Source organism: Kryptolebias marmoratus, linkage group LG3 (genome assembly GCF_001649575.2).
Source record: "Kryptolebias marmoratus isolate JLee-2015 linkage group LG3, ASM164957v2, whole genome shotgun sequence".
Taxonomy (NCBI): Eukaryota; Metazoa; Chordata; class Actinopteri; order Cyprinodontiformes; family Rivulidae; genus Kryptolebias; species Kryptolebias marmoratus.
The window spans coordinates 15,210,266-15,234,101 of NC_051432.1; the positions used below are offsets into that span (position 1 = coordinate 15,210,266).

Genomic DNA, 23,836 nt, shown 5'->3' on the forward strand with positions numbered 1-23,836 from the left:
CTGGCCGGGTTGTGCAGGTCTTGGGAAACTCTGAAGTCTCTGATATCAAGATGCTTTCTAATTCGCTCCAATGTGGAACTCGATACAACCCGTAACAAATGCTTCCTCAGGTGAAGTGTGATTTATGATGATAATTAAGAACATGACGTGTCCAGACACTCAGAAAGAGCCGGGGTGAATGTAAATATGTGATGACAGAGACACCCCCCCGTCCCCGCGCCCCTCCCTGTGTCCGTGCAGGGTGAACAGTAGACTGCAGTGTTTTCAGTGTTAAACAGAGAGAGAGAGAGAGAGAGAGAGAGAGAGAGAGAGAGAGAGAGAGAGAGAGAGAGAGAGAGAGAGAGAGAGAGCAGTGACTCCCTTCGCTCACACACAGATTCAAACCCCACCAGGAAGACTTACGAAACAAAACCTGGTTTTATTCTCCCGCAGCGTAAGGAGATGCATCACACAGCCGAGTTTCACACGGAAAAAAAAAAAAAATCAACTCATCGGAATGTCCGGTTCAGACGTCAGCTCATCCACACATTTAAAATAATAATCTCTCACACTTCGTTACATAACGAACTCACACTCTTCACAAGGATCCTCTTACTGATGGAGCTGCTGGACCGTTTCTAAAAAGAGGCTCGACTTCGCCCCTAGTTGGGTCTCTCGTGTGTCGTCCCCACGTCTAAATGCCACTTACGCAATATTAAATATTACGAGGTTCTGAAAAAAAAAAAACTGGGACAAAATAGTTAAAAAGACTTTGGATGGCATAACTAATACAAAAGTTGGGATGGAGCTTTTGTTTTATCTACAGAATAATAAAATCTTGCATACTGCTCGTCGCTTTTTGGTCCTTTGAAATGTCCATTTTACTGTCACCTCTTTACACACAAAAAAACCCCAGCAAACCTTTGACTTCTTTTGCACGCAGTAAAAAAAAAACTAAACAAACACGAATGCATTATTTAGTAGAAAAGTAAACACAAACGATTTAAACGTCGATCAAGACTGAATAAGAATCTTAAAATATAATTTTGTTCACAGTTTGGGGAAAGACGCTGCTGTTTGTTTGGACCAAGATGTAATAAAAATGTAGAAGGTTTAAAAAAAAAAAAAAAACAGCAATTCAGATTAACTGAGCCACAAACAGCCACTGTGGACACTTCATACTCCTGAACCAGTGAGCCATAACACTCAACAGCAGTAACTTTATCAGATTTTTGTTGTTTTCTTGTCTTTTCTCTTTTTAAAAGCTCCATTTGCAGCGTTTTAACGCAGCTATGGAGGTCTGCTGTGTCTACTAAATATTTATGTTGCCCTATTCATGTCCGCTTCCTGAAAGCATCCACACAACTCTAATCAGTGCCATGTCATTTTAAATTTCAGTCATGACCCCAAGCGTCGAAGCACACTTTTCACCATAAATGCTCTAAGCTGCTGTGATGTTTACCACCAGGCTGGGGAGCGTGGGGAGGAAAATAATACTTAATACTCGACTAAACTTGCGTGACTTGGGGAGATCCCTCAGTGCTTCAAAGTAACATCATCGCAAACAACTCCAACGATAAAAAAACCCCGCTGCGTTTGCGCACACGTCCTTCATTATTCCGTCTCCGTTTAACATCAGCCACTTGTTTAGCGTCGGACTACGAGGCTGCAGAATGACTGATTTCAAAAACGTGTTTCTGCGATGGCGAATCACAGACCTGCAGCTGAGCGTGGTAGATTTAGAAAAAAGAAAAAAAAGATCTATTTGTTATATAAAAAAGACTTTTCTATATTTCAGATTTATCAATTTCTTAAAAAAAAACAACAACAACAATCTGACAAACTTTGTTCTTTTTAAAAACAACTCCTTCTAGATATGATTGTGCTTTCAAACACATAACTACACAGTCCAGCTGCAACGCGCCTACAGTCACGTTCGTCATTCTCCCCCCCTCCCCGTCATCTTCATCGGCGAGTGTGTCTGTGTTCCCATGGCGACGGCGATCCTCCGTCAGATCCTCTGTGGTTCATCGCCGACGTATGAGGTGAGCTGGAAGCGTCCGGTGTAACAGCTTTATTCCTTGGCTGGTTTAGTCAGTAATAAATAAATAAATACTCAAAGGGTTCAGCTGCATACGAAGGAGCTGGGTCTGAGCGTGCTCTGTGACCCCTGTCTGACCCCTCCCCCCCGGGACCCTGCTGGTGGCTCCCGCAGCACTCAGTCTATTCGGTTGCCACAGATGGTGAAGCGGTCTATCTCCAGTAAGTCTTTCTTGGGTGTTCTGTGTCTGAGTGCGTCTCCCTCCAACCCCGTTTCGGTGTTTATGATCTTGTCGTCGTCGTCCTCGTCCGGCGTCGTCAGGAACGTGTCCGAGTCACTCGTGGGGATTGTGGGCGCGGCGGCCTCGGCCATGTTGGCGGTCTGAGGGACTCCGGGTGCCAGGGACAACCCCGCTTGGTCTGCTGCAGGCTCTGTGCGAGAGAAAGTTCAGAGTTTATATATGAAATTCTCCCGAGCAGCTTGATGACAGAGGTGTGACGGCAAGCCGCTGGGTAACCTTGGTGCGCTGCGGCAGGAACGGGTTTGTTCCGGTGAGCGCGGGAGTTCGCCCGGCTGGAGGCGACAGACGGAGGAGGGTCGAAGAGTTTTTCCTCCATGTTGGCTTCTTTGACGAACGTGCAAGACGTTCCTAGGAGAACGATGCTGTTGAGCACCTTCAGAGTGATCATCCTGCTCACCGAAAAAACCCACATTCAAAACATGTCAATGTTGTACTTTTTTTTTTTTTTTTTTTAAATTTAACAATTCAGATGATGCGTTCAACACTCACCCCAAGTAAAACAGCAGCACACACATAAAGGAGAGCGAGCCCTGGATCCTCACTGAGCTGGTCACTACTTTAATGAGCTGAAAAAAAGACCAGCAGAGTTCACCAGGGGTGCTGTAAACATTCAGTTATACATCAGTTTAATGAAACTGGATCTGAAACACACAAACAAAACAGAACAGATGACTAACCAGCAGAGCTAAAGGAAGCGGGATGAAGCCCATTCTTCTGGACACTGAGTCACTGTAGTCTGTGTAAGCCTGTGGACACGTTTAACACCTCATTATAAAAGCAGCAGCATCGCTCCACTTCTAATTATGGCAAATAATAAATAAGTTAATTAAATTATTAGTTTAATTGTTGGTCTGAGCAGACAAAAGATTTGTGAACTACAACACAACAACATCATTAGAAATTCTGACCTTTTAAAAGCTCTGGCAATGATGAACCAACGTAACTGATATCTATAAACTAGTAGTTTACACTTAAACACAGCTTATTAAAACATTTGCTATATTTATACACACCATTCATGAAAAGCTATATTCCTGACTAAAAGCTTTAAATGATCTTGTTTAAGTGATTTTCTCAGCATTTACACCATTAACAGCAGTTTCTATTCTATTTATTGTTGATTCACTCTTATTTGTTGTGTATTGTATTGCATTATAGTCTAATTTATTGCCTTGTTTGGCTAAATTGTAAAGCACTTTGGTTGTTTTTAAATGTGCTGTATAAATACATTTGACATTTAATGTGATGTGATAAATAATTGCACAAGAACATCATCAGTCAAATGTTATCAAGCCAGCTTCAGGGTGACGTAAAGAGAGAAAGACAAAACTCATACAGACATAAAAATATCCCTTCCATTCAGCTTTATCTGTCAGTAATTCTAACAGCGTCTGGAGATGTGCTGCACACACAAACACCTCGTTCTGCCCCTTGAAATTCCACAAAAATCCAGAAACTGTACCTCAAAGCAGTTTCTAAATGTCCTCTGCTGCTAAAGATGCTCAGATGATACGGTTATTATCTGAAGTTCATTCACTCACATTTTTCTGTCGGCTGCTGACGAGGTCGAAGGCCAGGCTGGCTCTGTATTCTCCATACACCTGGGAAAAGACACGGAGGGGCACAACGTTCCTCAGCACATGTAAGAAAACACCTTTAGAATACAGCCTCTACAATAACGAGGGATTTAAATTGTGTGCTAGTTTGAAAGACAAAACTCAAAGAAATGTAGAGAAGAGCCCAATAACAAAACCTGTGCAAAAACAGCTTGGAGCTAAAATACCCGTGCGCAGATTGACAGTAAAAGTGGATCAGCATTGATTCACGAGGGCTTGATTCATAGGAGGAGTGAGGTTTGTGTGATTGGATTTGACAGGAAATTAAAGAGAAAAAGACACACAGAAAGGAAGTGAACGTGAATCCAACAGTATCGGCAGAAAGGGGCTCTGCTGGATGAGAGTTTCTGACACCGGAAAGGAGCCCAGCTGGAGGAGAGAGCGTGAAAGAAGCGGGGAACAGAAATCAGTTTGCAAAGCTCAAACATCTCAGGTCAGCGGAGTCAGACAAGAAATCCAGAGAGACCAAAGAAAAAAAAAAAAAAAGTCTAGATCGTCAAGTTTGAAACTTTATTCTTGAAGACTCCAGGAGCAGTTAAAGATTTTTCCTGAGTATTTAACTGCAACTCAAAACCTTTTTGAGAGATTAAGTAGCTCGAAGTCAAACAGACTCAACGTCAGCAGATCTGGGACATCATTCATTAAGTAACACTGTTTACTCTTTAACATCCTGCCCCCTTTTATTTCAATTTAAAAAAAAGACTGAAAGCTTCACAAGTACATTGTTGATGTGCTCTACGGTGTAAACATTGTGAAAAAGCTAGTAAGTGACTATCTTTTACTATGTACCACTCTTATTTCTAATATTTTTATGTCAAACAATGAATTAGAACTGGACCTTTTTGCTTTAAAATAGCCATTTTCTTGCTCATGTTCTTAATACAACGAAAAACTTGGTAGGTGCCATTTTATTTTAATGAATCAAAATTGTCTACAAGCTGATATTTATCCTGTCTCAGTATTACAGACCATCGTGCACAACGTTTAATAAGTAGTTTAGCTGACAATCACTCTCAAACAGCAGAAGGTCAAGTCTCAGGTTTTACCAGCATTTAAAGCTTAAAAAGAAAGATTAAACTTTACTCAGTGAACAGAGCTACAGGAAATCTGAGAAATGGCAACAGATAAGTGCAACAAATATTATCCGTACTAAATTTAACCAATATGGCCTTCAACCAGCCAGAATACTGGAATATCTACGTAAACACAGTCGAGTCAAGGCTGACCTTATCTGCAAGTTAGTGCTGATTTCTGACTGAGGTCAATATTTTTTTAAGCATTTTTTTTAAGCTGATGTTCTTGTGCTTACTCCTTCTATGCTGATATTAGCAGAAAAGCACATCTTACACACCACTGTTTGGGAGAAGAAAAGATGCTGTGTGTGTGTGTGTGTGTTTAATTCAATCTGCAGCATTTCAGGCCTGAACGGAACAACAGCCAAATAAATGAAGTATAAATGAACTCACGTCGGCACTGATGTCGTTGAATTTGGTGATGAAGGCGTGCTTGACAACATCCACGGCAAACTCTGAGATTATCACCATGACGACGTCTGGGAAGAGGACCCACAAATGGTCTGGGAACAAACGCGTCAAAGGAACAATGCTCCAAATCAACCAATAAAGGCTCAAAAGACAAAAGAGACCAAGGGAATGTTTCTGCTTTTAGCTGCTATGGAGACATTAGAAAATGGAGCTCTGAGGAGCGATGAAACGGAAACGAGTGTTTATGTGTAGAACATAGGAGTGTTTGTGCTCTTCGCAGCGGTTACCAGGGTTCCATGAAAACTGCTCCATGTTTCTGAGACAGACGATGAGCAGGAGGATGTAGTTGGTGAACCTCTCTTTTATGTCTGAGAGAAACAAACAAATCAATCCTGGATTAACCTACTTTATGCTCACTGCGGCTGAGCTCGATTCCAGAAATTTACCTTGGATTGAATCGAGTTTAAAAGCTGAGGATGGAAAGACCCTAAAATGTGTGACGTTTTTTTTTTTTTTTACACATCCATTACTTACCACTGTTAGACATCTGGAAAAGGTTGTTCTTCTCGAACTTCTTGAACACGCTTCCTTTGATTTCCACAAACTGCAAAACAAATGACAAAAAAGCTCGTGCTGCAGAAAGCCCTTTCATTAAAATAAATCAGTCCTCGGGTCGTACTCACGTTGTTTGACATCATTATGGTGAGCAGGGACTTGTTGTGGGAGTTGAAGGCGACGTTTAGCGTCGTGGCCTGAACCATGATGAGGATGGCATGAAGAACTGGACAAACGCACGCTGAGGAAAAACACACTTCAAGTACTTGGAGGGAAAACAATCTGTTGTGTGTTGCTTTCGGAACCTTCCCCATTTAAATAACTTCTATCAGTTTAAAATATAGAGTTGAAACTAATTATTAAATAAACTATTTACTTGCTTTTGAAATTACTCAAGCCATACCCATCCATACTATGTTTACTATTGCTAAGTTACCCAGAAACGTGAACCACTAAAGTGTAATTTTGCTCACAGAATGCGACCTGCCAACACATACACAAATGTTTAATAAGTAATCAGTTCATAAAGAAACATGTTGTGTGTTTTTATTGTTTACCTCACTCATATATCTGTCCCTTTTCTTCTATTTAGTGCTTTTATAGCAGTGAAAACATAAATTTAAGCTCCTAATGGCCAACATGTTAAATAAAGTACATTCAGATGACCTGATTAATAAAACTGTTATAGATTTACATCAAATAGATCAGTTTAGTTTGAATGAATATGTGTTTTTTTTCTTTATTTTACAATCGGCTCATGAAGCAACCCTTCCCATCACGGGTCTGCAGCAGCTGGATGAGGATACAGACGTAGAGCACAGCCATGAGGAAGTGAGGAATCACACCGATGTGCGCTCTCTTCTTCTCCTTGGGTTCTGTTGCGGTCCAGTACAGAGCGTCCAAAATGTCTTGGCCGAATGATGAAAACAGACGATCCGCCACCTGACATCACAGAGACACGGAGGGTGACAGGGAGCCGAGGCAACGAGTGACTGAGTCCGCGGCTGACGGTGCGGCATCAGAACACGTACCTCCAACATGTTGTAGATGATGTAGAGTTTGATGACGGACTGCCCCCGGATGAGGTGGTACATCATGGAGTAATCCACGTAGCTCATCATTGAGTAACACAGCACCATAATGAGGCCTTTCAGCACGTCGCACACTTGAGCTGGCTGGAGCAATCGGGAGCCCCTGAACCCCCCACCGTCACAAATTACAGATGAAGAAAATGTAACCAGAAGAAAACAAGCAGGAGAAAAGCAACAGCAGAGCCACAATCACACTGACTACTGGTATCTGTGTAGCTCTGCTGCCCCCTGGAGGTTAAAAACATTGTTGTTGTTTTTTAAACCTAAATATTGTCAAGAAAAAAAGAAAACATTCAACAAATTTGTCTCAGTTTTAGTAAATATGTGGCTGAGCTGCAACAAAAATGTACAAATAAAACATAAAAACCATAAAGTGATCAAACTGATCATAGAAGATGAAGCTGATTATTTTCTTCAGAACTAAATTTTATTCAATAAATCTGTTAAAACTGTATTTTATCGAGTGTGGACACTACCGGTATCACTTGTCAACAAGGGTGCCCTTTTAAAAAATATATTAATGCTTTATAAATAGGATACTTGAGTTTATAATCATTTATAAAGTCTTAACAATCATTTATAGAACAGTGTCTATACATTGTACTTTTAGTCATTCAGGTAAATGTAATTTTACTGCTAATTACTCAGCTTGCTTTTGTCACTAAATAACTTTCTTTGTCAAAACAAACTTTATCCATTTGCTTACATACGAAGGCTTTTATATTTAAAATCTAAATTTGAAATAAATGAAAAAAAGTACACCACTTGTTCTTGTAAGGCTGCTTCGATGTATAAAGTGTTTCATAACTGTTTTATAAATGATTATTAATGTTTTATATATATAAAGCATTTATAAACCCTTTACAAAACGGCCCTTATTGGGAGGTGGGACCATGCTTTTCTTTAGAGGAGAAAACCATTCAGTTATTCAACAGAAAATTCATCTGCAGATTTTTGACCCTTCTCATTATATATATAATAATCAATAAGTTTGATGCTGCGAGGATTTGTTGGATTTGTAATCTGTTTTGTCAGGCAGAATTAAAGTGCTGTGACAAAGATGACTTTGATTGCTTTATACTATTCTGACTATAGATTAACAAGAGAAAATTAGACATTGGAACTACTACTACAAATATTTATGAGGTATGGCTCTAATTTAATCTCCACACAGAAGTGCACATAAATAATGCAAATGTAAATACAAAATCATGCTGAACAATGAGTGCAATACAGTCTGTTTTATATAATCCTGTTAGAACTGTGTTTTTGCTAAAATAACTATCAGATTATTATGTATATAAATTATTGGGATTTTTTCTTCCAAATATAAAAAAGTCAACTATCACTGCTAAATGGCCAATTAAGCATCAAGCTCATGTAAGTGAATAATACCTGAGGCCGCAGCATGGCACAGTGATGAGCTGTAAAAGAGCCAGAATGACTCTCAGCGGTAAAAGCGTGAACACGTAGAGGAAGGTATCCAGACACAGGAAGAAGCCGAAAGTCATCAGCTGCGTTTTGAGAGAGAAGAGAGAGAGAGAGAGAGAGAGAGAGAGAGAGAAGAAAAGGGAGCTTAAAAACAAGCTTATATTATTGTGAGAATAATCTAAATTGTTCTCCGCCAGGATCGGTGAACTCTAACCTTCTCCAGCTCCTTGGGGATGCGGAGGCAGGTGTACACCTTCTCTCTGCGCTCCGTGTATTTGGCCTCGTTGTGCTCGAGGAAGTAGCCTCTGGTGATTTCAGTGGTTATGAACCTAACCAGGGATAAGTCTGGGATAAAACACACACACACTTAAAGTCAACTTCCATTACTAATAACATCTTCTTTAAGCTTTACCTTTAACTCATCACATTAGCCTGGTTCAAGGAAACTTTACTTTTCTTTCTATTTACAATAATTCACAAGGTTTCACATGCAAGACGGTACTTTCTGTGACAGAAAACAAAGGAGATCATTATCCCTGTTTAGCCTTCTTTATAAATTGTGGATGTAAAGCTTTAAAAACAGTAAAAAGCGAATGAAAAAAACTTATTGTTCATGAATGAAACAAGGGCTTGGAGTATAATTTTGCCATCACTGGACTAAAAGAGGAGGACGCTCTGAACAGATTCCCACTCAATCAGAGGGACATGCAGACATGATCAGTTCAAAATAACATGCATATTTCTAAACCGCGGGAGGAAACACACCCGTTTTAAAATGCAATGATGAAAATTCAGCATACATAAAACAGGAATGCCTATAGAGACGCCTCCACTTTCAGTTTCGTTTGAGAAAGCAGACGTTACTGGGACAGCTGAATAACACGGTTACAATGATTAAGAGGTATAATGTTGACTTTTTCCCCGCTATGAATATTAATAACAATAATTGTGAGATTCATAAGGATAAGCTGCACATTCCTGTGAACCTCACAAGCCTACAGTCTGAATGAATATCTAGATCCAACACTGCATCTCAGTGCGCCTGCGCGAAAAAAAACACGCCTATTTTAACAAAAAACAAGCTAATATTAGGTTCACTGCATAATTTCAGTAAATTGTGATAACTGCTAACAGCAGGTAATCCATCTGATTACTATAACCAGGATACATATGACATAGTTTAGGCCGTCTGGCGTTGTTTTGGTCGAGATTAGTGTTCAGTAAATTGTACTATCGTCAGTGTCAGAGCCCACGCTGCACAGGTTGAGTTAATAGTAAAATTAGCTGCCTGCTACGACAATCTGATTGACCGTTTTTAAAAATAAATACTTCAATGGTCAGCTAGTGCTGTATGAAACTATGGAAACCAGGCTGTCTTTCACCTGACAGGTCGCGTTTTTGGCCTCTAGCCTCGCCATTTTTGTCGTTGAACCCCAGCGTCTCCGTAACTCCGTCTTTGTCTTTGCTCCTGTCTGTTCGGACGTCCTTTCTGACCCTCTCGCTGTCCTCCTTCTCCCTTTCTTTCTCCTCTCCCAGACCCGAGGACAGCGAATCCGCCATTTTCGTCAAACGGACTCAGCTGCTGCCTGGGAGACTGCGTCACGTGACGTGACGTCACCGCGCATCTCACTGTCACGAAATCACCAGGAGGTGGCGCCAAAAGCTGTAAACTTCAGAGATAAATTATGTTGAGAAATGACAAAGTTGTGGCAATTTCGGCCAAACACAGAATACGTGTTGAGGATGACTCTTAGCTACTACCACATCAAATTCTAGATCAATATCTGTGAAAATGACTAAATTGTTCCCATTTTTGTGTTATTTAAGGTCAGTTCCTTGGGGCAGCCATCCTGGACTGTGTTGGCTCCAAAAGTTAATCAGCTGTAGATACACATCCAGTGACTACTTTCTCAAGGCTACATTAACATTACATAAAAAAATATCTTACTAACAGACAAATACTACTGTAAATAGTATAGTTAATAGCAGCATTTTAAAAAGATTTTGTGCATTCTCTTGTCACTCAGATTGTGTTGGGGATTAGTCTCAGGTACTACCAGCTAAAATTTAAGCTCAATATCTGTAAAGTTGACATAATTATAACTAGTTTTGTGTTATCTAAGGACAGTTGGCTGTGGCGGCCATTTTTAATCAGGCTGTTCCAATACTTTTGCACAAATTTGACATTTAAGAATGTATTTTTACAACTAAAATAGACTTTAATTTACAGATTGAGCTCGTATAAGAGGAGACTGTGGGCCATAAAACCTACATATGAAGCATGAAGCTCCCGTTCTTCATGTTGACCTTTAGTGTTTTGTAATTCAGGACATTAAATCCGGTTAGTTGATTTTACAGCTAACCATAAATTACACTTCTGCATTCAAAGGCCGAGATGAAAAGGTTAAGTCATTGCTCCAATAAAGACAAGTGTGTGTGTGTGTGTGTGTGTGTGTGTGTGTGGACACGGATCCAGTTTCTCCCAGTGAGAGATCACCTTGACTCCCACAGATTCAGTTTCTCCTCCCGTGTGACTTACACATGAATACAACATCACAGAGAGCAGCTGGGTTTTATTTAGTCCGGTTCTGGTTCTGGTTCTGGTTCGGATTTGTATTTTTGTCCACCTGTAGGATAAACTGATGGTGATCGCCGGGGGCGCCCCGAGCTCGCTCCCCCGGCCTCGTGTTACCTTCCTCGGGGCACAATGGGCTCGTGAGAGATGCCTTCTCCGTGGAAACGGGTGACTTTCTCCGCGGCCTCGCTGCTGTGTGTCGGCTCCGTGGTCCTCCTGGTGGTGGCCCTGTCCACGGAGCGCTGGGTCACCGGGAGGATCCTGTGTCAAACCGGAGTGGACATCGTGAACGCTTCCCACCCTGAGCTAGAGCAGTTCGTGGGGGACATTTACTACGGCTTGTTCCAGGGAGGGAAGACCAAGAAGTGCGGTCTGGGCAGCAGGCGCTCCAAAATCTACAGTAAGACATAAAACCTGTGGGTTTAACTGTAAGACATAAAACCTGTGGGTTAAAATGTAAGACATAAAACCTGTGGGATAAACTGTAGGATCTAAAATCTGCAGGTTAAACAGTAAGATCTAAAACCTGTGGGCTTAACTGTAAGATCTAAAACCTGTGGGTTAAACAGTAAGATGTAAAACCTCTGGGCTAAACAGTAAGATGTAAAGCTAGAAGTAGCAAAAGGCTAGCTAAAACCATCAAAATAACAAGTAAAACTTTCACAAGGCTAGCTATAAGCTAAAAAAAAAAAAAGCTAAAGGTTAGCTTAAAACTAAAAACAGCAAAATGGTAGCTAAAAGCTAAAATTAGCAGACCCTCAAAAACCCAAACAAAGAAACATTGACCATGGTCACTTTTATGAAGATGCCAGGAAAGTCTGGCTGCTGAGAAACACGTTTAAAGGAATGGTTAAAAACTGTAAAATCCACAAACTGACAATGGAATAGAAAAGAAACTGCAGACGTCCTCGGTGTCTTTTTTTAGGATAAAGATTTTTCTTTCCCATTGGCCTCCACAGTTTTCCCGAACCTCGTGCGGACGCTGAACGGTGGCCTTCACGTGATGGTGATTCTTTTCCTCTTGGCGGCCATCGGCTTCTCTCTGGTCAGTCTGTCCTTCTCGGTGTACAACGCCCGCAAGGTTCCCTACCAGAGCATCAAGGGCCACAAGGGCCTCTATCTGTGGAACCTCATTGCTGGTATATGTGAGGACAAGATGTCTTACATGCATTATTTGCTTTTTTACGAAAATTAGATGTTATTTTAACGCTTCTGAGACATTTTGTTTCTCTAAAACCTCCTTGTTCCAGTGATTCCTTCACTGAATATTTTGCTCTCCTGACCTCTGACCTTTGCCCTCCTCTGTTTCCAGCTCTTTTCGGCTTCCTGGGCGTTCTGTGCTTCCTGGCAGCCGTGAGGCGCCACAGCCTGACGGAGCGGGTGGCCAACTACAAAGAGAACCTGTTTGCCCTGGTTGTCCTGGACGACGCCCTGGACTGGTCCTTTTGGCTCGGCGTTGGCAGCGTGGGGACTCACTTCGCTGTCTGCGGAGTGGTTGCCATGAGTCGCTTTAAGCTGCCCAAACCGGAGATCAAGAAGCCCGAGGAGCCCACGGTCTCTGCTGTGGATCTGCTCTACTGACGGACGCGCCAGAGACTGTTGATGGATGCGTTTCCATCGCAGGTGGATGACCAGAATAAGAACTCAAGCAGGCTGAGACCCTCTTGGTGCCATAGCCCCTTGATGTTGGCTGTGTGTTTAGGCTCATAATAGCCTTTTTTTATATAAAAATGATCCCACCTTTAAAGAACAAGGAAGCATTTTAAAGACTAGAAATGAGTTTATTTGCTCTGAGAGCCTAACAGCCTTAAAGAGACAGCTGCATTGTTTTAGATACTCTTTCTTTTCCCTCGGGCAGCAGACTGGTGTATGGCTATTTGGTGAACCACGCTCATTTTAGAGCACGATGCACAGATTCCTAAAACCTTCCATTCCCAAGAAAAGACCTTCGGATTATTAAGATGAAAACCCTGCAACCCAGGACGTTTGTCTACTCGTTATGATTCAGCTCTGAGTATTAAAATGACATTTATCTGTTCTGATTTACAAAACAAACATTTTTTCTTTTATAGTGAAAATCAAGATGTTTTTTGGATTTATGCTGCATACTACTAAGAAGAAACATTAAAGGAGAATTAGTACGAAAAAAAGTAAAAGTAACAAATAACTTGGAGAAAGATTAGACAGATTTCAAGAAAAGTAATTTAAGTTGGGATCCCTCTTTAAGGACAAAAGTATATGACAGGTGTTATTTCTTGAATGGAAGAGACAAATGTGTAATTGTTATTGGAGAAACACATGACGGATTGAGTTTATGACTCTCAGAGTTTGGGGCAGGTGTCCTTTTAGGACAAGAACTAAAACTTTCTGCATGTAACCAAAACAGATTATATGATTTGCTGGCTGAATATTCAAGACAAAAGACAAAAAGCTCATGTTTTTTTTTTTTAAAAAAAGGCTAATCCTTTTAGAAATGCCTCAACAAGTTGTATCAACATGAGCATATATTGTGTATTTATGTTCTGCTTCAAGGCTGCTTGCCTTTTATTTTGTCCACACGGTGCATTCTTGTGTATTTATTGTTCGTAAATGCATCCTTTCTTTCATTGTAAATACAGAATGTAATTTACAGATGTTTTAACGATTGTTTCATGTTATGGGAACATCTGGCACGCGTCATGCTTCTTTCTTTTAATTTTTACAGGATTACAGTTGATTCAGTGAAAAATCTTAATATTGCTGAACCTAAATTTGGGTAAAAGATTTTCAGTTTTTACAACCTGCATGCAAATCAAATACAAAACTATGTTTTTGCATGTTGGAAGAAACCTAAATAAATGATTTGGGTAACATTAAACGACTGGTTGGAGTTGTTCCGTTTTGATGCTTTCATCCATTCAGAAATAATGTTAAATCTGAACATGTGAAAAACCTAAATCTGCTATTTTCTATAATCAAGTTTCAGATTTTGTTGCCTAATATTACTGTTTGAGCCATATACTGAAGCTTTGAAGACTATTCTTTAACATAAGGTTTAAATGATTTAAAAGGAGAAAACCAGAGTATTAAAGCATCTTTCTTATTAACCTGTTATTGTACTTTTTAAAGTGGTTTTGGGCTTTCTTCTGTTCATTTAAGCTACTTAACACTGACTAGAGTACTGGAAAGGAGAAAAACAGGAACAAATACAAAGTAAAGTACTCTAACACTGACCTATAAATTAATTAAACATTAAAAAAGGCATCTAAAATCTAGTTTAAATAACAGTTTGAATTATATAAAAAATAATTTAGCTGAAAACCATTGCAAAAACTTTTTAGAAGCAAAATATAAAGAAGCAAAGGGTGAGTTAAGACTTGTACTGTACAAATGATAATAACAGTAATATTAGTAGAAATATTTTAAATATTTTTTAAAATCAAACAAACTTTATTATAAAATTAATGAATTTATACAAAACATGTTAATGCTAAGGTTATTTAATGTAAAATAAAAAGTATGGAAGAAAAGAAAAAACTATTAAGGATAAGTATGAAATAAATATAACAAATGGAAGAAATAAAAGAAATTTGTCATAGATTATGATTTGGTTTTATGCTGCTTTGGATCGTTTTATGGATATGAAATATTCCCAGGAGCAGCAGAAGTTGAGCAAAATATAGGGGAAGTCTTTTTTTATTTGCTCAATAATACATATCACGCGTCTTTCTCTGTAAATTGCATTATTTCCACCCAATGTATGCCAGTCCAAAATATTCTGATCAAATAAATGAATGTGGAATTCTTAAAGAGGAACTTAAAGAGGAGGAAGAACAATAAATGAATCAATATTGGAAACAAAAAACAAAAATCGGTTGTTTTTATCTGTCGCCAGGTGGCGCCAGAGTGTCGCCGGCAGCTGTCGCCTTCCGCTGACGCAACATAAACGCGACGCACTGAGGTTGTTGCTTTCTCACATGCACAGTGAGCGACCTTTGAGTGGTTAAATTAGGTAATTAATTTGTATTAATGTTTGTCCAGCAGGTGACGATGCTGGCTGTGAGGAAAGCTGTGCGGACGGCGGTGAGGAAACATTTCTGCAGGTCGTTTTCTGCCTCCCAGACTCAGCTGCAGGAGAGAAAAGTGAGTATTTAACACCAGCGGGACTTAGTTTCTTCGCACACGGACTGTTTCGGCTTTACTCCAGTGTCGTGAGGGTTCCTGAGAGCAGCAGGGGGTTTGTCTCCGCAGGGTTTGGTGCTGGGCTCGTTTGAGAAGGAGGGAGAGGAGTCGGGCCTTCATCTGACAGAATCAGCAGCGAGTTTTGATCAGTTTCTGTCTGGAAAACTCTCAGATCTGCTGCACATGTGAGTCCCCGCTGTGTCTGTGTACTGACAACATTTCCTGTGATGTTTGCGTCAGTTTATAACATATAAACACTAATACTGCTTGACAACAACACAATAATCTTTGTCTTTGAAAGCAGAGTTTTAGATGTACTTTGACTGAACGTTTAGGTGGGTTTGGAAACTCAAATAGTAATTTCTGTTATTTTAAGGAAACCTTTATCTTTGTTATAAACTTACCGAGTCTTAGGTATCATGTACTGACTTTGACGGCTTTATTTACTTTCATAAACATTTTTAAACCAAAGTTTGACGTGGAAGTAGCCTAGAGTCATCCTCAACACATAATCCGAGCACTTTTGTACATAATATTATTTTCAAGATTTGACTAAAATATTTTTCAGCATCAAATGATCATAGTTTAAAACTCATGAAAGACGGCAGGCGATATGCATTCTTTTTAAATATATATGCATTTTTTTTTCTTTCTTCAGAGCTGGACCTGGGCTGAAGAAAGGCAAAAGCAGGGTATTTTATGGAATCCACCAGGTAAGATGGTGTCACTTTAACATTATCATTTCAGTCTCATCACAACATTAGAGTGATCTTCCTCCTGTCTTCTTCAGGACTTCCCGTGTGTTGCAGTTGTTGGGTTGGGCAAAGACACCACGGGTGTTTGTGGAGCTGAAAACTGGGATACCAGGAAGGAGAACATCAGGCAGGCGGTGTCAGGTAAAATACCAGCCATCGTCTACTAACAGGCGTATTATCTGGAGTTGGTGTATTATTCTCATCTGTGTGTTCAGCTGGCTGCCGGTTACTTCAGGAGCTGGAGGTGAGTCACATCGAGGTGGACGGCTGCGGTGATGCTCAGTCGGCTGCAGAGGGCGCCGCTCTGGGCCTGTTTCATTATGATCAACTCAAGTCCAAAAAAAAGACCAAAGTAACAACACAGCTTCACGGAAGGTGAACTTACAAGTCAGAGCCAGGTTCCTGCTGGCCTTTACAAGCTTTTAACATTGTGAGGAATAAAAACGGCCAACATGAATCAACAGGCTGTTTTCTGTTTTGTTTGCGTGGCCAGCTCTGACACGGACGGTTGGAGGAAAGGTGCTGTGTATGCAGAAGGCCAAAACCTGGCCCGGCTCCTCATGGAAGCTCCTGCCAATCACATCACTCCCACTGCTTTCGCCAGCACCATCGAAGAGAAACTGGTTCCACACGCTGAATGGGTCACAATAAAGAAGAGGTTTGTGCCTCTGTCGACAACAGCTGATTTACTGAATTTATTGTTGTTAGTAGATTAGTACAGTCTTTACAGTCTTACTGTTTTAACATGAGACTGATTATTAATCCTTCGTTGACTCTGAACAGCAGGATAAATAATGATCAAATATATGCATTTATTTAGTTTTTTACTATTTACTTGCTTCTTTTTTTTCAGGTCACAAGCTTGGATTGAGGAGCAACAGATGGGAGCCTTTCTCAGCGTGGCCAAAGGTTCAGAGGAGCCCCCAGTTTTCCTGGAGCTGCACTACAACGGTTCACCTGACAGCAAGCAGCCGCCGCTGCTCCTCGTGGGCAAAGGCATCACGTTTGACAGGTAAAACATAACGACACAATTAAACTGCTCGCTGCTGTCTCTGTTTAGATTCATGTCTTCTCACTTACATAAGACCATGTGTTAACACTGTTCCTTCTAGCGGGGGTATTTCCCTGAAGCCGTCTCTCTCTATGGATGCAATGAGAGCCGATATGGGCGGAGCCGCCACGGTGTGCGCCTCCATCGTCACAGCAGCAGCTCTGAAGCTCCCAGTGAACATAATCGGTGAGCTTTGTCACATTAAATACCCTCCAACAGGATTTGTTTTGATTTTAAAAAATAAAGTATCAGGAACAAATTCCCAGAAGCTCCAGTTTGAAGAAACTAACAGATCTCTTCAAGTAGTTTGTTGTCTTTATTTCCACTCATTAGTCAGCTCGGCTTACACACAAAAGAGCAACAATTGTTTTTACAAATATTATTTTGTGCATAATTATCCAACCAACTGTTGATGATCAGTCCAGCAGGTGACAGTGGGTCCATTCTACACCAATCTGTCAGTGTGTGAGTCAGTTGGAAGTGATGATGAGTGGCCAGGGACGAGTTTTTCTCTTTGTTTTCTGGTGATCTAAGCTTGTAATGTCCTTAACTGCTGACGACATAAATGTGCAACAGAGACAAACTTTATACCAGAAATCTCTTGCTGTTTAAGACACATCATCATCAGTCTTTAAGTTAAGACTTTTTTTAGTTACTTACCCACTATTTAATAACTACAAACATGAAATGACCCAACCTAAGCCATAATGTTATTAAAACTCACTCACTCACAAATATATACCGTTTTCTAGGTAACTGATTTGGTTTGTCTTAATTTGTATTATGTTTAGTTTTGTAATATGTTTTATTGTCTTGTTCACTTGTTATTTGTAGTGTTTTGTGTGTTGCGGAAAAAATAAAGTCATGCCACATAAAGACAGAATGAGAAACTGGAAGGACTCTGTGGTTCAAGCTCCCCCATCAAAGTTCTTAAAACCAGAGGTTCCCAAAGTTTTACCTGTCTGACTCCAAATATAAGAGTTTCAGAGACTTGAAACACAAACACATTACAGATGAAATGAGGGATGATGAAACAAAAGGTCCAAACAGCCATGTTACGTTTTCATCCATTTATGACGACTGTCTTTATCTCTTGTAACAATATAGGCAAAAATATGTTATCAGCAAACATTTTAAGCTTTATGTTGAATTCTGGAGATCATCTCAAGATCCCCTCACTTGGTGTTTTATGACCCCAACTTTTGGAGCTAAGACTTTAAACGTTAAATGTTAATTTCCCAGTATCTTATTTTAAACCCAAGTCTCTCTGGTTGAAAAACACTAAGTGCCTTCAAAGATTCCTAGTTCTCGAGGAAAGATCCTGATTGTAGAAATGTGGCTATAAATGAAAATCAGGAGTGTCGGTATGCCTGAAAAAGTGTTCTTTGATCCAATCAGGTCTAACCCCGCTGTGTGAGAACATGCCCAGCGGAAAGGCTACAAAACCAGGTGATGTTGTCAGAGCCAAGAACGGGAAAACGATCCAGGTGGGTGGAGCCACGATGACAAACAGCTGTCTGAGCACACATCTGTATGTGTGTCTGGACTCACGGACTGGTTTTATTGTTTCATTCAGGTTGATAACACAGATGCAGAGGGCAGGCTGGTCCTGGCTGATGCTCTCTGTTACGCACACAGCTTCAACCCCAGAGTCATTGTCAATGTTGCAACGCTAACAGGTTAGAGTTTTACACACTGACATACATTGCATTATTTTAAAGGTTTGACCAAAATGGCTACAACGCTGTCATTTCTCGATATAAGATGATTTTAGTCTAAAACTCTGGCATGAAAGGTGGCTGGTGATATGTATTTCTTCAATGAATGCTAAGCCTTTAATTGTATCATGATTTTAAAAAAAGAAAGCTAAATTATGATAACTAATATTAAAAATGTGACTTTCTTAAAGGTGCAATGGATGTTGCTCTGGGTTCAGCAGCTACGGGAGTTTTTACGAACTCAGACTGGCTCTGGGAGCAGCTGCACAAGGTACCACAGCAACGCAGCGCAATGTGTCAGCGTCTCGGCTCCTGAGTTGACGGATGATGTCTGTGTGTGTAGGCTAGTGTTGTGACAGGTGACAGAGTTTGGAGGATGCCTCTGTTCCAGCATTACTCAAAGCAGGTGACTGACAGCCAGCTGGCCGACCTCAACAACATCGGCAAGTACAGCCGGTACGTATCACCCCCATTCCACACCGTAACCCATCACGGCTTCTGCCTGAGGCTTTGGAGGAGTGCGTTCCAGTTCCCTGGTTTTGACCACTTTGTTAATTTCACTCTAGTTCTGGTGGTGCGTGCACAGCAGCTGCGTTCCTGAAGGAGTTTGTCACAGCTCCTCACTGGGCCCACCTGGACATTGCCGGTGTGATGAGTAACAAAGATGAAATTCCCTACCTGAAGAAAGGCATGTCTGGAAGGCCGACTCGTACGCTGGTGGAGTTTTCTGCTGGGCTGGCCCACAGTGGCTGAGAGAGACACGAGAAATCTGATAATACACTCGAGTTTTCCTCAGGGCTCGGTGGTGATCTTCAAACATGGACTAACTTCAAGCAGACGATAACTTATCCATGGATGAAAGGATGATAGAAATATTCTGTAAAACCATGTGATGGAGATTTGCTGTTTTATAGTGAAATAGTTTTTTCAGTCATCATTTCATTGTGCATTCTTTCATAACACTTTTTTGCTGACATAATTTATGTTATAATAAACTATAAATTCCAAATAAAAGAATCTAAGGTCTTATGGTTTTATGAGAAAACTGCAGATGTTTGCTCCTGTTCAGCCACGTTTACACGGCTAAGATTAGTTACAGTTGTTGAACAGTACTTTCATTTAGGAGGTGTTGCATTAGTTTAAGATAAGTGTTGTCTGCTTGCTGATGGAGTTCTCTACATTTCTTTAATAACAGTGCAAGGAGGTGTTAAAACATAAATAGGGTTGTCAACATTTTACTAATTTTGTCTCAACTGTATAGCGACCTAAAAGAAGGCCCAGACCCACTGATATTTTACAAAACTAAGGTCTATAAATCTTGTCGCCACAGTCCAGGCATAGAGTAAGACATGCAGACAAAAATAAAAGAAAACCGGTCTGTGTTTAGACTGATATCACTTTAATTTGTGGTCACAACACATCTCTTACTGGTAGTTCATTTATTCTTTAGTTACATGTTGGTTTTATTGCATATCTGTTGGATTTTATTGTCCGAGTTAAATCAGTCTCAATCTGCACATTTTGTGCTAATTCTTTTTTTGTGTATGTTGTAGTCAATTTGTTATTTGAATCATTTGACTTCATTGGATGACTGGTTGGTTACTTTTTGCCCCTTTTTTCTTCCCTTTTTGACAAATTTGCGTCAATTTGTTGTTTGTCTCGTTTTGTTTTGATATCTCTTTTGCATCTTGTTGAGTTGCAATTGTGTTTCTGGATAATTCATTACTGTTTTGTAACAGGGCAGGGTGCACCTGACGGGCTTTAGAATGTGGTTTGGGCGTCATTGCGCATGCGCACAGCGCGGAGACAGAAACACTCAGAGGAAGATGGCTTCGTCCATGAGTGGGATGTTTCCCGGCCAGCAGCCGACGGGTTCGCATCCTGTCGGGGGTCCCGGTGGACCGGGTCAACCGGGCTTTCCTGGTACCGCTCCTCGGCCCCAGGGAAACAACACTCTGGTGGATGAACTAGAAGCTTCCTTCGAGGTAAGATGCTAACGTGCTTCATTAGCTGAGCGTGCTAACTGTTGTTAGCTGCGTTAGCTTCAGTTGAGATGAGCTGAAAACGCTAATAAAACTGAAAATAAATATAAAAACCCTCTACAGCTTATAGTGCAATTACATTAGATCACCTGCCTTCTCAGTGGCTTCCTCCAGGAAACAGTTCTGAACTATTTTAGCTTCTAAAATTAATTAATGTTGGTTCAAAACTCACTTGGCTAATGTTCCACATATTAGCTTACATTTTCTGTGAAACAAGTTGGAGCTTATGCCAGGTCGTTGTACCATCAAATCACTCTTATCTCTATTTGCTTATTATTCTGGGTATCTATAATGGCACATTTCTACTAGTAGAAACTACATTGCAAGGTCTTTTCAGGTGAAAATTAAGCTGAAGATGTCTAATTATCCTTAAATACTGTAACTGGCTGTTTTAATATGCTCTGGCTAACCTGAGTTTGTGCAAAAGAATTCACTTAATTCACTTTTACCTAGTCAAAAAGCACATTTCAGATATATTATAAACACATTTTATCCTACTGTAAATGACTCCTTTTTTCCCATTTGTGTGTACTGAGCTTTCAGCTCCAAATATCCTTGAGTAAATTCTTCCAGTCTGGTAGGAACATTGTGGGTTTTTTTCTCGGAGAAGCTTGGACTGCAGATTTCTAAAATGCAGTTGTTACTTGTCATAATAAACTATTATATCATTACCTTGTATTTTCCAGATTAATGTTTTAAACTCGGTGTTAGTCAGACTCTTCCTTCATTTAAAAATGAATCAAACCCATCATGGGTGTATCTTGGCTGTCTTCTTAATGTTGCTTTTTTTTGTACACTTTGAACACTGACATTTTATCACAAATACAAATAAAAGTATAAAGCAAGCCAGCAGCATCCATTCTGAACTTTAAAGAGCCGCAAATCTCCAAAATGACAGGTGTTTGAATCCTCTGAGTTAGCTTGAAAGTAAACATGAGTCACTCCAGCTTCCCTGAAACTAAATCTTGTTCCACTGCAGCCAGTGAAAAGGTAAATCAAGCGGTAATGTCATTCAGAATATCGTTTTCTGTACTTACATGTGCAGTTGTGGGCAACTTGTTTTTATTTACAAAAAATAAGACGAACATCTTAAAATAAAACTCTTTGGCCTCACTTTGTTTTAATATTTCTCATTAATTCATCTTACTCAACCCCAACAATGTCTTTATGTATTTTATTTTTTGCAAATGTTGATTTCCTTATTTATCTTTCAGGCCTGTTTTTCTTCATTAGTAAGTCAAGACTACGTGAACGGAACAGACCAGGAGGAGATTCGAACGGGTCAGTGAAAGCCCCACACGTCTGTGCTGCTTACCGTCATCTGAACGTTGGATCATACGTTTTCTGCTTTCTGTAGGCGTGGACCAGTGCATACAGAAGTTCCTGGACGTGGCTCGTCAGACAGAGTGCTTCTTCCTGCAGAAGAGACTTCAGCTGTCTGTGCAGAAACCGGAGCAGGTGGTGAAAGAGGTAAGCTATTAGGACTCGCTTGGGTTTGACATTTATGAACGATTTATTCCATTCTTGTTTGTTTATCCGGGATCTCTCAAGTACACTTTTTTTTCCCTTTCTTCTCACCTCAGGATGTGTCAGAGTTGCGCAACGAGCTTCAGAGGAAAGAAATGCTGGTTCAGAAACATTTGGCCAAGCTGCACCACTGGCAACAAGTCCTTGAGGATTTGAGCGGTCAGCATCGTAAACCCACCGATCTTCCTCCTCCTGGACCTCTGGCCTTTCTGGAACAGGCCTCGGCCAGTCTGCCGTCTGCTCCTTTAAAACCCAGCTAACACAGTCGGAGGGGTAGAAACCACTCTAGCATCTTGTATGAAGAGTAAAAAAAAATACATTTTTAGATGCAAATGTAGTAATTTATGTGACTTGAGCGGGCAGTACAGCTGATTGGAGATGCACACACCTTCACTCATCTGACCTACAGACTTTATTTGAACTGAATGGAGGAGAAATTAATATTTTTGAGATAGAGGTGACTGTTTCTACTCTGAAGTGCTCTGACTGCGAGGAGGGTGCTGTCATTGCAGAGCTGAAGAGATGTTTGTTTTGTTTTCTGATGTATGTAAATATATCCCAAACTGTTTTTTACTGTAGAAATAAACTTTTTGAGTATTATGGTTGTTAAAGGAAATACTTTTTTGTGTTCTGTATACCTTTGTGTTATGGAATAGAGTCGATCCTTCCATTATTTATAAAATATAAAGAATGAAGACCTACTCTGTATTAAAAGTCTGAGGAAATACCCGCTGACCATGAACACCAATTAACCTTGTGTTACAAACTGGACACATGAAGCTTTAAGAAGTATTTATAGTGCTAAGTGGTGATATTAGATCACATTACAACAGAAGGAAGTCCTGTAAGTGTATGAAAAGGCAATAATAAATCAGTGGGACATCCCTTTTATCACCCACTATTCCAATAGCTGGAAAACTCAAAGCTATTAGCTACTCTGTTCATATAAAATATCACATTAAGTTCAGTAATCATTCATAAAACTAGCTTTAATTCCACATCATTCCTGCATTAGGTCATCACAGATAAGCTTACAGTCGTCCTGGTTTCTCTAATGAATTCAGTGTCTTCACACCATGACAGACTTGTTCTGGTCAGCTTTAAGCTGACTTCACTGACGGTGCAGTGAGACAGAAATCTGGGCTCAGGAGACGAAGCTCTCTACAAAGGCAGAGGCCTCTGCTCCTAACTAAAACTGGGTTTTATATTTTTGGTCTGCCCCACAGGATCTCAATGAGGTTCAGTCTTGAATTAGCCTGACAATGCTTACTCAGCATTAACACTATTGTCCCGTTTATAGTATTTTTTTTAAACTAACATTTTCAGCAACCTTTCAGCTATTTTAACCAATCACATGTCAAAATGTTCCACTTTTTTAGGATGTTGTGGCTGTGACTTGTTTTTTGTAACTTTAATACTTTTTGAAATATTTACCTTTATTTACAGTTTTCCTTCATTAAAATGAACTGGGAACTCTGCACTCTTTGTAATCCACAGAAGCATATTTGT

At 40.2% G+C, this 23,836-nt stretch overlaps 4 protein-coding genes across 6 annotated transcripts; 3 read left to right on the forward strand and 1 right to left on the reverse strand.

The window, feature by feature from the left end:
- Window positions 1-109: 109 nt before the first annotated feature.
- On the reverse strand, window positions 110-10,092 carry tapt1b (transmembrane anterior posterior transformation 1b). Its single transcript, XM_017407182.3, has 14 exons — window positions 9,881-10,092; window positions 8,713-8,843; window positions 8,463-8,581; window positions 7,008-7,170; window positions 6,783-6,918; window positions 6,105-6,202; window positions 5,956-6,025; window positions 5,709-5,789; window positions 5,404-5,513; window positions 3,863-3,922; window positions 2,999-3,067; window positions 2,811-2,887; window positions 2,538-2,710; window positions 110-2,451 (listed from the first exon to the last, which is right to left on the reverse strand). Exons 1-14 carry the CDS (start codon window positions 10,056-10,058, stop codon window positions 2,198-2,200), a joined length of 1,719 nt encoding a protein of 572 aa, XP_017262671.1. The 5' UTR covers window positions 10,059-10,092; the 3' UTR covers window positions 110-2,197.
- Window positions 10,093-11,001: 909 nt separating this feature from the next.
- clrn2 (clarin 2) lies at window positions 11,002-13,719 on the forward strand. Of its 2 annotated transcripts, none has more exons than XM_025007650.2 (3): window positions 11,002-11,473; window positions 12,033-12,218; window positions 12,386-13,719. In XM_025007650.2, the coding sequence occupies exons 1-3, from the start codon at window positions 11,221-11,223 to the stop codon at window positions 12,652-12,654; spliced, it is 708 nt and encodes a 235-aa protein (XP_024863418.1). In that variant the 5' UTR covers window positions 11,002-11,220; the 3' UTR covers window positions 12,655-13,719. The 2 variants fall into 2 exon arrangements, with proteins under 2 accessions (XP_024863418.1, XP_017296754.1); XM_017441265.3 differs by having other exon boundaries at window positions 11,003-11,473; window positions 12,033-12,212.
- Window positions 13,720-14,962: 1,243 nt separating this feature from the next.
- lap3 (leucine aminopeptidase 3) lies at window positions 14,963-19,772 on the forward strand. Of its 2 annotated transcripts, XM_017418094.3 has the most exons (14): window positions 14,963-15,013; window positions 15,097-15,195; window positions 15,304-15,419; window positions 15,893-15,947; window positions 16,025-16,130; window positions 16,205-16,364; window positions 16,483-16,647; window positions 16,843-17,001; window positions 17,102-17,226; window positions 18,439-18,527; window positions 18,617-18,719; window positions 18,950-19,029; window positions 19,102-19,214; window positions 19,325-19,772. In XM_017418094.3, exons 2-14 carry the CDS (start codon window positions 15,103-15,105, stop codon window positions 19,509-19,511), a joined length of 1,551 nt encoding a protein of 516 aa, XP_017273583.1. In that variant the 5' UTR covers window positions 14,963-15,013; window positions 15,097-15,102; the 3' UTR covers window positions 19,512-19,772. The 2 variants fall into 2 exon arrangements, with proteins under 2 accessions (XP_017273583.1, XP_017273495.1); XM_017418006.3 differs by lacking the exon at window positions 14,963-15,013 and having other exon boundaries at window positions 15,020-15,195.
- Window positions 19,773-20,549: 777 nt separating this feature from the next.
- Window positions 20,550-22,938, forward strand: med28 (mediator complex subunit 28). The gene is made up of 4 exons (XM_017439130.3): window positions 20,550-20,743; window positions 22,015-22,081; window positions 22,158-22,270; window positions 22,384-22,938. Exons 1-4 carry the CDS (start codon window positions 20,585-20,587, stop codon window positions 22,585-22,587), a joined length of 543 nt encoding a protein of 180 aa, XP_017294619.1. The 5' UTR covers window positions 20,550-20,584; the 3' UTR covers window positions 22,588-22,938.
- Window positions 22,939-23,836: the final 898 nt, after the last annotated feature.

What these genes read in the sequence shown, in the direction of transcription:
- tapt1b (XM_017407182.3), bottom strand. Translation starts at nt 10,058, where the DNA reads ATGGCGGATTCGCTGTCCTCGGGTCTGGGAGAGGAGAAAGAAAGGGAG. An exon ending in CCAAAAACGCGACCTGTCAG is followed by an intron (nt 8,844 to 9,880) that starts GTGAAAGACAGC and finishes GTTTTATCCCAG; the next exon opens with ACTTATCCCTGGTTAGGTTC. An exon ending in TCAACGACATCAGTGCCGAC is followed by an intron (nt 3,923 to 5,403) that starts GTGAGTTCATTT and finishes GTCTTTTCCCAG; the next exon opens with GTGTATGGAGAATACAGAGC.
- clrn2 (XM_025007650.2), top strand. Translation starts at nt 11,221, where the DNA reads ATGCCTTCTCCGTGGAAACGGGTGACTTTCTCCGCGGCCTCGCTGCTG. An exon ending in CAGGCGCTCCAAAATCTACA is followed by an intron (nt 11,474 to 12,032) that starts GTAAGACATAAA and finishes TGGCCTCCACAG; the next exon opens with TTTTCCCGAACCTCGTGCGG. An exon ending in GAACCTCATTGCTGGTATAT is followed by an intron (nt 12,219 to 12,385) that starts GTGAGGACAAGA and finishes CTCTGTTTCCAG; the next exon opens with CTCTTTTCGGCTTCCTGGGC.
- lap3 (XM_017418006.3), top strand. Translation starts at nt 15,082, where the DNA reads ATGTTTGTCCAGCAGGTGACGATGCTGGCTGTGAGGAAAGCTGTGCGG. An exon ending in TATTTTATGGAATCCACCAG is followed by an intron (nt 15,948 to 16,024) that starts GTAAGATGGTGT and finishes TGTCTTCTTCAG; the next exon opens with GACTTCCCGTGTGTTGCAGT. An exon ending in TGGGTCACAATAAAGAAGAG is followed by an intron (nt 16,648 to 16,842) that starts GTTTGTGCCTCT and finishes CTTTTTTTTCAG; the next exon opens with GTCACAAGCTTGGATTGAGG.
- med28 (XM_017439130.3), top strand. Translation starts at nt 20,585, where the DNA reads ATGGCTTCGTCCATGAGTGGGATGTTTCCCGGCCAGCAGCCGACGGGT. An exon ending in AACTAGAAGCTTCCTTCGAG is followed by an intron (nt 20,744 to 22,014) that starts GTAAGATGCTAA and finishes TTTATCTTTCAG; the next exon opens with GCCTGTTTTTCTTCATTAGT. An exon ending in CGGAGCAGGTGGTGAAAGAG is followed by an intron (nt 22,271 to 22,383) that starts GTAAGCTATTAG and finishes TTCTCACCTCAG; the next exon opens with GATGTGTCAGAGTTGCGCAA.